General features: G+C 39.7%; 1 protein-coding gene across 4 annotated transcripts in view; it reads right to left on the bottom strand.

Annotated features, from left to right (window-relative positions):
* LOC127804757 (ultraviolet-B receptor UVR8) overlaps nucleotides 1–12488 on the bottom strand; it is a 118515-nt gene that overhangs the window by 76581 nt on the left and 29446 nt on the right. For 3 of the 4 annotated variants that reach the window (XR_008023722.1, XM_052341732.1, XM_052341734.1), the window contains exon 3: nucleotides 3148–3226. Coding sequence is in view for 2 of the 4 variants with exons in the window: in XM_052341732.1 (XP_052197692.1) it covers nucleotides 3148–3226 (79 nt within the window). In the remaining 2 variants the exon portion in view is untranslated. Of the gene's footprint in view, nucleotides 1–3147; nucleotides 3227–3561; nucleotides 7836–12488 lie in introns of those variants that run through there. The other variant, XR_008023721.1, reaches the window with a different exon arrangement.

Here is a 12488-nt window from a genome sequence, read left to right as displayed (position 1 = left end):
AATTGCAATAAGGAAAATGAAGAAGAAAAATTGAATATACATAAAAATATATAACAACAACAATCGCAACCCATAACTCACCAGGTGGAATCAAAAACATAATCAAACAAAAATAATAATAAGTAAATTCAGTAGAATAAAATATTAGCACATAGTAATCTAGATAATTTTCCCAACACATCAACAATTTTCATTGAAAATGAAAGGAAAAAGAAGAAACAAATGGCAAAATAACACCCTCGAGTTAACAGAATATGTGGGAGGCCACATCTCTTATCTATAATTGTGAGCGCTTCCTGATGCAGAGTCAGATTAACAAATGCAAATTTGTACTAACCAGCTTGTAGCTCAAACTTCAATAGATCTAAGCATCCTCAAGTCAGTTTCAAAAAATGCAACAGGATGTGTGTTTTAAAATATCTTTAAATTTCACATAAAGTCAACATTGAATATATAGAAGGAAGAAGAAGTATCTTGCTAGTGTCTAGCATGGGAAAGCAAGTGCAGTTGACTGTTCAATCTTCAAGATACCAAGTTGAATGCAAGATTCTGGTTTTTATTACTTGAACTCTGGCCACCAAGCACCAAGGAGGGAAGGATAACAGGATAGTTTTTTCTCTCTTAATAAGCAAAACAAAAAGGAACTATCCCTTATTTGCCACCATATGCCTGGCCCCTTGTCCTTGTATGTGTTGGAAATATCACAAAGATATTCTGGAAATAAAATAACAGTTTACTCAAAGGAGGACTCAAGTAATAGCTGGACTGTTCTCCTAATCTTGTGGCCTGAAAAATAGGAGATGAAAGGATAAAGTGATAAGGTGATTTGGAGATTGAAAAACTCCAAGAATAAAGGGATATAGGCAGAAGAATAATTCAAAATATCTCAGAAAAGTTTTAAATTCTTCTTCTTGTATTTTATCTTCAAAACATATTTAAATATATTCCCAGAATATAGGAGATAACCTAGTATGTATAAATACCCTATACTACTCGAGAATCAATCAAGCATCTACATTTTTCTCAGCTTGTTTCATTTTTCTACAATATGGAATGTCCAAATCAACACCACAAGGCTCATGTTTTACTCCTAACTGGTGCAATTTAAATTGTGTGGGATCTAGTCTCTTTTTAATACAAGTGACCACTCATTTTTCTTGCACAACAATCCTAATTAACGAAAGAAATAGTAAACACTAATTAAATCCACAAGAGGAAAGTAAGTGCACTCTTGGAATGGAAATTACAAATTTATAACAGGGTTCATTCTAACTAATTATCACAAAACAGAACCCCTACTACTCGTACAATTAAATAATAATAAAATTAAAACTAACAACCTTATTTTATTTACATCTTATCCCTTGGCATCAATCTATTAACTAATGATTCCCAACTTACATCATCATTAACAACTACACTTTATCCTAACCAAGTTAGGGTTAATGGTACGACATTCATAATGTCAATTAACTTCTAAAAATCACATTAACAATAGAAATCATGAAAAATAAAAATGTGGCCAAATTTTAACACCAAAAGCCATTCCTAACGCTACCCTCTAGCAAGGGAATGATGAGATAAACTTCCAATACTATCTTCATATGGAAAAGTTATATGAGATAGCAGTGAATAAAATAATTGATATGATCATATTCTATCACATAGTTGATATTTTCTAAAAAAAAAAAAGAATAATAATAATAATGATTAAATAATGGCTCTTATTGAAAATAAGATGTACAAAACATGATTAAGATGGTTTGATAATGTGGGAAGAAGACCAATAGAATATCTTGCTAGGAGAGTGGATGCAATGGAACAAGTATTTAGCAAAAGAGATAGAGGACGACTAAGAAAACCTTAACATGAGACACTTAGGTATTTTTAGTTATAAAGGCCTTACAAAAGGTAAGGCCATAGATGGAAATGACTAAAGCCTACAATTCATGTAGTTGATCCCACATAGGTGGATAAAGGCTTGGTAAGATGTTGCTATTGCCAATAATTTACTAAATGCATAAATGAAAATGTATTTAGTAAAACTTTACCAAGAATACCAAGAATAATAAAAAATATAGTCATTAAATTGCCATTACAAGTTCTCAGTCCCCCAACAATGCAAGCCCACTTGCAGAGTTATTAATTACGCAGAACTCTCACTCGTAGAATAAACTTAAACAAACAATGTCTGCATATTGACTTACAATTGATAAGATTCTAAGATTCAAACATCAAAATGCACAGTTGTAACAATATGAACCTTAGTCTTGATGCAATTCAGTGTACTCTAAGCACACCAATAAACTATATGAAGATCAAGCACAGCATTTCCTCTTCCAAGTTGATTGTCCGCGTTACCATACTGTGTATGAGCTAATTTAAAAATGCAAATAATAGAGAAAATTATGCAATATCCCTAAAATGCAAAACAGGGAGCCTAAGCATCTCATCTGCTAATTATAATCACAACACAGTATGATAGTGTAAAGGGAAAGTGAGAATAACAATATTATTACCAATAAAATAATGTCATACAACAGCTACCATGGCACAAAATCCCAAAACCTCTCTCTCTCTCTCCCTCTCTCTCTCTCTCTCTCATACACATGCATGCACAAAGATGAGAAGACCCCATAGACATTTCTGAAAGGCCCAAGACAAGCTTATGAACTGTACAATCTTGTAAAGGGTTTATGAGAAACTTGAAGAAACATTTCTGCTAAGTTTTTGTTCCCTGGCCCTAGATTTTCCTGTCCAGGAAGAAATGTCTTTGTGATATTCTAAGTTCCAAGATGAAATGTCTATGTTATATTCTAACTTTTATAAGATAAATTCCCTGGAAGGGATGCAATTTTAGAAAATTGAAATAAACATTACAGGTTATGAGATTAGTTCAACAAAAGTCATACCTCTTATCACATGAAGCTATCAGGCATCAGGGGCAAAATTTAATAATAAATAAGTGTACTAGTTGTTAGAATGGTATTGAAATAATTGAAATCCCAAAATACAAGCTATGAAACAGATTTAATGCCTCGTCTTATGCAGTCCAGCTGCAGACGGAATGGACCTTAAAATAATTTCGGCAGGACATGAGCTTAAACTTGGATAAGTTGTTAACTATATGCAGCAATAGATACTAACCTGTAATTGCAGCTGAGTGATGGTAGCCAGCAGAGATTCCAATAATTTCCTTGCGAATTCCATAAACTTTGAGGGGCTCCTGCAATAAAAATACACCAAATTAAGTGGGCAATCCAAAAGGATCCACTTTGGGAATGCACACCTAGCATCAAACCAAGTGCAAATTCCTTCTTTTTCCCCCTTTTTTCTGGCTGAAACAACAAATGACAAATCAACCAAAACAATCAAAAAATTATATTTAAAAACACTGTAGCTTTATAGTTATTAATAAAGTAGATAGTGTGCAACTTCCCAAGCAACAACAAAAAGACCAAAACATGGGACACAAGACCCATCCCACACAGTAAACCAAAACCAAGTATTAGAGACCTGAATAGTACAGAAACACCAAAACCAAGAAATCAAGAAACTCACAAAAAGGGAATTGATAAGGGCAGTTGATCATGGCTTCTTCTTCATCCGTCTCAAGGCATGACATTGAGAAGTTCAATGGGTAAAACGAATTTTCCCTCTGGAAGATGAAGATAAGTGGTCTCCTCGGCAATCTTGGCCTTGCGGAGGCACTGGAAGGAGAATCTAAAATGCCCAAAATCTACACGGAAGAACAGAGGAAGGATATCCTCAAGAAGGCCTACAACACGATAATATCTAGAAGCTTTAAGAGAGAGCCTAGAGGTAGGGGAAAATTTAGGTCGAGGTCTAGGACAGGAAAGAATCCTATAAGATGTTACCATTGTCATGAAAAAGGCCACATTAAGAGACACTACCCCAAGAAAAAGGACTTTCTCGATAAGGAGAATGCTGATGGGGTGTAAATGTGTGTGAATTTGGGTATGACAGTGCTAATGCATTGGTAGTTTTAAAAAGAGCCGAGTCTATTGATTGGGTTATGGACTCTAGTTGCTCTTACCACATGACCTCTAAGAAGCATTGGTTGCTTAATTATCAAGAAATAAATGGGGGAAAGGTCTGGCTAGGCAATGACCATGAGTGTAAAGTATTAGGGATTGGTGATGTAAGGCTGAAAATGCATGATGGATCATATAGAACCCTTGTTGTAGTGAGGCACGTTCCAGAACTCAAGAGAAACTTAATTTCTCTTGGTGAGTTGGATAGGAATGGCCTTAAATTTAAGGACAAGGGTACAGTATTGAAAATATCAAAGGGATCCCTAGTATACATGAAGGCAGTGCTGCAGAATGGCATATACCTTATGCAAGCAACAACCTTGAGTGGTGAAGTTGCAGCGGCAAGCAACAATGTCCAAAAACAGGTGTTAAATAAGATAAGTAAGGCGGTATTAGTGCATTTATCTTTAAGTAAATGTATGTATATATATGCTTATGTTGTACTCTTGACACATATACAAACAGTTCCTTTGTATACATCTAACATGGTATCAGAGCCCTAAACCCTAACCTAACCCTAGCCGCCGCCGCTGTCAGCCGACGCCACCACCGCTGGTCGCTTCGCCCGCCGTCGTCATCACCGCGGGTCTCTTCGTTGGCCGCTGGTCCCTCATTATCGCGGCTCTTCTTCTCCAGATCGCGGCTTCTCTTCTCCAAATCCGGTCCGGCCGCGCCCAGATCTCGCCTTTTCCGTCGCCGCGCCTGAGCCCTCGCCGTCGCCGCACCTGCGCCCTCGCCGTCGCCGCACTTGTGTCCTCGCCGTCACCACGCCCGCGCCCGAGCTCGCCCTCCAGATCCGGCCGCGCTCGAGCTCGCCCTCACTGTCGCCGCCTCTGTCCCGATCATCTCTCCGTCGCCTTCGCCGTGCCTGTCTAAATCCGACCATCCTCAGGCGAACTCTGGTGACAGCTTCAGCTTTTGTGCTCCAGATCTACCCAGATCTGGTATTGCTCCAGATCTGTTCTTTCTTCCCCCTGGTCGTTGAAACCTCCCTTTATCTATCACATCATCTTTGGTATTTACTTGCAACTTTAGGTTCGGATCCACTAGTATGCTAGATCCTTTTCCTCCTAGAAGCCCTGTTTCTATAAGTAAGTCCATAATATACTTTCTTTGTGACAAGAATATGCCATCTTTTGAGTATGCAACCTCAATGCCCAAGAAATATTTCAGCACCCCAAGTTCTTTAATTTCAAATTTGTTAGCCAAGTTCTGCTTTAAGATTACCTATTCAGCAGTATCATTGCCAGTAACCACAATATCATCCACATATACAAGTAAAGCTGTCATCAGATCACCATGATGCTTGATAAAGAGAGTATGATCCCCCCTGCTTTGATGATATCCCATAGATAGCATAGCTTTAGAAAACCGACCGAACCAAGCACATGGAGATTGCTTTAGCCCATAGAGAGCCTTTTTAAGTCTACATACTTTTCCTCCCCCTTTCTGGTGAAAACTAGGAGATAGTTCCATATATATCTCCTCCTCTAAATCCCCATGCAAGAATGCATTTTTCACATCAAATTGTTGAAGTTGCCACCCATGTATTGCTGCCAATGAAATAAGAACTCGAACAGAAGTCATTTTTGCGACCGGGACAAAAGTTTCAAGGTAATCAATGCCATAGGATTGGGTGTAGCCCTTGGCAACCAACCTTGCCTTGTACCGGTCAAGAGTACCACCAGCTTTGAATTTCACATTAAATATCCACCGACAACCAACCAACTTAACACCTTTGGGTTTGGCCACGAGATCCCAAGTATGATTTTTGTTAAGTGCCAACATCTCCTCGAGCATAGCTTCTTTCCACTTAGGGTTCTTTAGAGCTTCTTCTACTGATGTTGGGATAACAATAGCATCCAATGAAGAGAGAAATCCTCGGTGGCTAGATGATAGGCGATGATAGGATAAATAATTGGACATGGGATGTTGAGTACAGGATCTAATTCCCTTCCGGAGAGCAATAGGGAGATCAAGGTCAGTAGGTTTGGGGCATGGACTGCACTCTGCTAGAGCATCATCTTCACTTGATGTAGGTTCCAGTGCTGGACAAGGGACTGATGATTGGATAGGTTGTTGAGTAGAGATGCGTTGTCGTCTTTTGTAAACAAATGGAGAATCCTTGTACCGAATTGGAGATGGCTGGGAAATGACATGGGCTGGTTGATGGTCACTGCTAGACATTGGGAATAGAGGCTGGTTCATGATGGATGGGCAGTGAAGTTCCAAAGGACTGGTTTCTATCAAGGGAACAAAAGTTTCAGAGGCTGGATTTTTGCTGAAATTAGGCTCCCCCTGACTGCTGGTTTGAAGAGGGGCAAAGTATGACTCATTTTCATGGAATGTAACATCCTTAGACACATAGAACTTCCTTAGGGTAGGATAGTAGCATTTGTAACCCTTTTGAGTAGGAGAATAGCCTAGGAAGACACACCTATGAGCCCTTGGGTCAAACTTGTCCCGGTAGTATTTAGGAATGTGAACAAAACACACACACCCGAAGACTCTAAGTGGCAGTTGAGAATGCAAAGAAAAATCAGGATAGAAGGAGGCTAATTTTTGGAGAGGACTTTGATGTTTTAGGACCCTAGATGGCACTCTATTTATCACATAAGTGGTTGTTAGCACTGCCTTCCCCCAAAACTGTTTTGGAACTTGATGATGGTGAAGAAGCGTGCGGGTGACATTCAGAAGGTGTCTCATCCTTCTCTCGACCACTCCATTTTGTTAGGGGGTGTCCGCACAAGATGATTCATGAATAATGCCTTCTTTTTGGAAAAATAGATGCAAGGGATTGTTAAAATAATCCTTTGCATTATCAGTCCGGAATTGTTGAATAGATGTGCCAAATTGAGTGAGAATCATTTTGCAGAAGTGTTGTAAAGTAAACCCAATGGCAGATTTGTCTTTTAAAAGGTACACCCAACACATTCTAGTGCATTCATCAATGATGTGATGAACCACCTAGCTCCCAAAGAGTTTGAAATTTTAGATGGTCCCCAAACATCCGAATGGACTAAGAAGAATGGTTTAGAAGATAATTTATTGCTGATAGGGTAAGGCACTCGATGGTGCTTTGCCATAACACACACATCACATTGAAAATCACTAGGCTCTAGGTTTCTAAACAAACTAGGGAACATGTTCTTTAATAAAATGAAAGGAGAATGGCCTAATCTAAGATGGTGGAGCCAAATTGAGGAGAAATCAGTGGAGGTTTCAGTGGAATATGCCATCCCAAGCCTTCTTCTTATTGTGTTAGGATTCTCCGCTTGCAAAATGTACAACCCATTACACTCTTTAGCCACACCAATCATCTTCCCCGTGTCCTTGGCCTGAAACTTGCACAAATGAGAAGAAAAAACAACATAGCAGTTTAGATCTTTGGTTAATTGATGAATAGAAATCAGATTGGTAGTCAAATTTGGGACATAAAGAGCATGACTAAGGGTTAAAGAAGGGCTGATGTGAATGGTACCTGTTCCGGTAATAGGGACTGATACACCATTTGCAATGGTGATTTGTTTGGCAGTGGTAAGGGGCTCATAGGTCTCAAAAAAATTGGGATTAGGTGTCATGTGATCTGTGGCTCCCGAATCAAGGATCCACATGTTATCCCTATCAATTTTAGAAGCTGAAAAAGAACAATTGGTTAGAGATATACCTTGCTGATCAGTGGAGCATGAAGCTCCATCTTGGAAAGTTCTTAGGAAGGCTTTTAGTTTGCTAAGTTCTTCAGCATTTAACAGCTTTAGATCAGCCTCTTTTGGCTCTTCTTTTCCACCCTTTTCTTCCGGATCCTTCCTTGAGAGATAACTTTGAGATCTCATATTCTTGAATCCTCCAATCTTCTTCAACACAGCCTCCTTTCCAAGTAATTGAAAACAAGTTTCCCTAGTATGCCGGGGCTTCTTGCAATGAGTACACCATTGTCCTTCTCGACTTGTATTCCTTGTTTGGGTGACTAATCTCCCAAACCTCATCCCATCTCCCTCTTTGTTTTTGATAAAGAGGGCTGATCCTTCAGGACTATAATCAGTAAGCATCGCACTTCTTCTATTCTCCTCACTTCGAACGATGGTAAAAACCTCATTTAGGCTAGGAAGTTTGTCCTTACCTAGGACTTGTACCCGAACTTGATCAAACTCTTGATTCAAGCCGGCTAGGAACTCTACAGTTCGATCTCTCTCCACAATCTGATGAAGGCCAGCAACATCTGTTTTGCACACCATTTTAATTGCTTGATACTGATCGAGTTCCAGCCATAAGCCCCTCATTTGGTTGTAGTATTCGGTCACTATTAGCGACCCTTGTTTAGTGGAGTTGATCTTTGTTTTTACCTCAAAGATCACTGATGCATCTCTAACCTTGGAAAAGGTTTGCTGGACGGTTTCCCATACTTACTTGGTTGTGTTTAGGAACATATAGTTCCTACTTATGTCTAGCTGCATTGTACTCCACAGCCATGACAGAATTCTTGAGTCTTCCACATCCCATGCTATGAAGGATGGGTCTTCTTCTTTTGGTGGATCTGCTGTCAAGTGACTTCCTTTGCTTCAGCCCTTGAGGAGAGTTCTGACCAGTTGAGCCCATTGAAGATAATTCCTACCATCTAATCGGTAGGATTGATGAAGAGTTGGCAATTCGGCAGCCATAAGAGTAGAGTCTACCGGATTTAGATCTCCGATTATGCTACGAGACGAAATGGAGGATGCAGGGGATATCTCTGTCATACTGTCAAAGGCTTCCAAGATCACTCACTAATGGAAGAAGGAAAAAATCTGCAATGAAGGCAGGCACAATGGAAGGAAGAAGCACTCAGCAACGGAAGATTTTGACACCAGGGATGGGCTAGAGAGACGTTGGAGATCAGATCTGGAGCAGCCGAAGGCGAAAGGGCTGCGGACACTCCTTCATGCGCCGGCATGTGGAGTCGAAAGCGAACTAACAGCAGCACGTGGGGGCGCGTGAGGACTTCGATGGCGGTGGTTCTCCGGTGGTCGGCCGATCTGATGACGGTGAACCCAATAGTGGTTGCGGTAATGGAAGGCGGTGGCCGGACAGATGCGTTTCTACGTGAACAGTGATGGTGACGGTGAATAGAGACTGTGAACAGTGACGGTACAATGAAGGCACTTAAAGTTGTGCAATGAAGGCACTAGGGTTTACTGTATCAGCCTATTAACGAGTCTCTGATACCATGTAGAAAAAATCAATCTAATTCATCTATTATAAAACTGATACAAAAGCTTTCTTATAGACATACACTCTTGGACCCTAAAACTCCTACTTCAATACTACTCCCTAATATCTCTCATAATTTGTAGGAAGATATCAGATTACAAAAAACAATAAAATAAAAAATAAGAAACTGATAATACACATGGATAAATACTAAGAGAAGATAGAGATAAAAGTCTCCCTTTGATAGGACTCTCAGGGCTGCTATCGCCAACAGGATCATATTCATTGTGTAAGCTTGGGCTGGATTGTGAGAGGGAGGAAGCTAGTGTTTAAGATATCTTTGGCTCTTGCAGTGAGGATCCTTGTGAACAGTGAGGAGAAATGGTGTGTGCAAGTGTGTCCTTGTATGGTGTAGCCATTATTGATCAAAAGTCCAGTTTAAGCAAGGAAAGGGAAGGAGAATCATCTTGTAGGAAATGAGCAAGGGAATAGAAGGTTTAGAGTGCTGCCTAGGATGGGTAGTGATAGGTCTTCAGTTAGGTTCCAGTGAGGTATGGAATTTTGGGTTTATAAGATGCTTATGCACTGTCTTGAGTGCTAAGGATAGGCTGGGATATAGAGCCCCTTGTATAAGAAAGAGGGCTGCACTCATGTCCAAATGAATGGCATGGAGCCATGTAAATTTGGGGAGAGTCTTGGACTTAGGTGGAAGATCCCTTAGGTTAAATGGGTGGAGTGCTGTGAAGTGTCTATTTGTGAATTAAGGAAGGTGCTAGAAATGGGAAAAATCTAGGAAAAAGGCTAGACAAATGGCCATTGATTAAAGCAGCACATGAAGGCTTAATTTGGCTCAAATAGGTATCTCTAACAGCCATGATCCATGTTGAATCTAAGGGAAAAGTGATCTTATAGTATAGCCAAGGGATAAGAGGCTAGAGATAAAGGTAAGCAAGGATCGGCTTCTTAGAAGGTCTCTCTAGGTGTGATTATAATTCCCTAGGTAAGATATAAGATTGTGATAGTCCAAGGGGTAAATTGAGTGCATGGGGTAGCTGTGTCAATTTCAATGGTATGCCTAAGAAAAGTAAGGCAGTTTCATTGATAGTTATCCAATGGGAATCTCAAGGTGTAGCTGAGGTGGTAGTTCAATGTTTGGGATTGTTGGAAAGAGGAGAAGCTGGAAAGATAAGGCATAGAGGTTGGAATAGGAGTACCCAAATCTTAAGCATACCTTTGTTAAGCTGGAAATGGAGGTCGAGCAGTGTTTTGAGTTTTTCGAAGCAAATATAAGAAGGGAAGACAGTAGTAAAGCCTAAAAGACCAGTTTTGGGAAGCTAGGAGTAAGTCTAGCAATGTTAAGGCCAATCCGAGTATGGTGCACTATTGATGTGATGCTGTGTAAAAAGTTTAGACCCTTTGGGATTAAGGAATAACATAATGTATGGACTTGGTTTATGATGGAGTGTGCCTAGCTGGAAATTATGCATTTAGGGTGTATATGTTGCATTTTGTATGCAACAGGAACCCTAAAATATAGTCTAGGTAGGAGGAGTTGAAACAGCCAATGGGCAGTCCATTTGACTTAGTCTTTAGTCCCACCGTGGAGTATATCAATCATATTGATGTTAGGAAAAGTTATTCATTAGGAAATCCCTTGAGAGGATAATATCTAATGAGAGTTGCGGGTTTAGTTATTGCAGCTGAAATGTATCCAAAGGTAGTCCATTGTTATGTTTTACAACATTGATTTGTTATTCTTAATGTTTGTTTTGCGTTTGAGTGATCAGGTGCAGCAGGAAGATCCTATGAGAGCAGGTCAAGTTCATCTATTAGAAGGCCAAGGCTTTGATGGATGAAGGTTGAAGTATACTCAAGACAATGGTGGAGACTTGTTAAAATGTTGTCTAGAGTATAGGTTAATAAGATCAGTTATAGCAGTGTATTTTGAGGGTCATTGAAGATTTTATATAGAAGTTGTAACCCAAACTGTAATTAGTGATAGTTTGGGGGGGGTTAAACTATAAATATTTTAAAGTCTTCATTGGGATATCCGCCCACTATTATAAATAGAGGGAAAAGGGGTAGATTCTCTCATTCTATTGTACTGAGCATACATTCATTTAGAGAGAGAGGCTAGTGTTCAAGACAGTTGTGTAATCTTAGAGAATGAGTGTTGGTTGTACTTAGGAATAGGAGAAATTACTCAAGCTATTGTACTGATCATTCTTGGTAATAAAGAAGGCTGCTCGTGGTGGGTGTTTGAAGGCTGGATGTAGATTTGCCAAAGGCATTCCGAACCAGGATATATCTTGTGCCTATTGTTTGGTTTGTGGTTTGATCATTTTTGTTTCTGTTGTTCATGTTTTCTGTTCTTATATTTTCATTGCATCCGAGAGTATTGGAGAGGGTTTATGAGAGGGTTTTCTCACCTAAGGGTACAATCTAATAATCCTAAGGTTAACACATGTGAAGCAAGGCAAGCTGGAACCTAGGGCCAAGAAATGCTTATTCATAGGATACCCCACTAGTGTAAAAGGCTATAAATTATGGAACCCTGAACCATAAGGGCAAAGAACAATAGTCACAAGAGATGTGACATTTGATGAAGGTTCTACCATGAAAACAAGAAATAAGGAAACCAAGCCAGACTTAGGGGAAAATGCTAAGTCCTTACATGTGGAACTTAAAGGAGTAATGTCTGAAAACACACAAGAAGTATCTGAAAATGATCAAGATCTGGATGATCAAGTCCAAGAAGAGAATCAGGACTAGGATTCAACTCAATATGACGGGAGTGAAGAAGGTAGTGATGCAGACTCCAGCCTAGGAGATCAACCAGACACATCTAGACACAGTGTGGCTAGGGACAGGTAGCAAAGGAGCCAAAGGCCTCCCCAGCGATATCGTTTTTCAAACTTGGTGGCACATGCACTATCAAGTGCATCAAAAAGTGTAGGAGATGAACCCCTCACCTATGAAGAGGCAGTGACCTCTGAAGAATCAAGAAAGTGGATAGAAATCATGAAGTAAAAAATTGCATCCTTAAGGAAGAACCAGACTTGGGATTTGGTTGATAAGCCAAAAGGACAGCATATAGTGGGTTGTAAATGGTTTTACAAAACAAAAGAAGGTGCTGGAGATAACCCTAAACCTAGGTATAAAGCTAGGTTGGCTGCTAAGGGTTTTACCTAAGTTCAAGGAATAGATTTCAATGAGGCTTTTGCACCTATTGTAAGACATACCTCA

The sequence above is a fragment of the Diospyros lotus genome, chromosome 6 (assembly GCF_014633365.1).
Source record: "Diospyros lotus cultivar Yz01 chromosome 6, ASM1463336v1, whole genome shotgun sequence".
NCBI classification, from domain to species: domain Eukaryota; kingdom Viridiplantae; phylum Streptophyta; class Magnoliopsida; order Ericales; family Ebenaceae; genus Diospyros; species Diospyros lotus.
The sequence above is the reverse complement of the archived record's forward strand: the minus strand, read 5'-3'. Positions and strand labels throughout refer to the sequence as shown.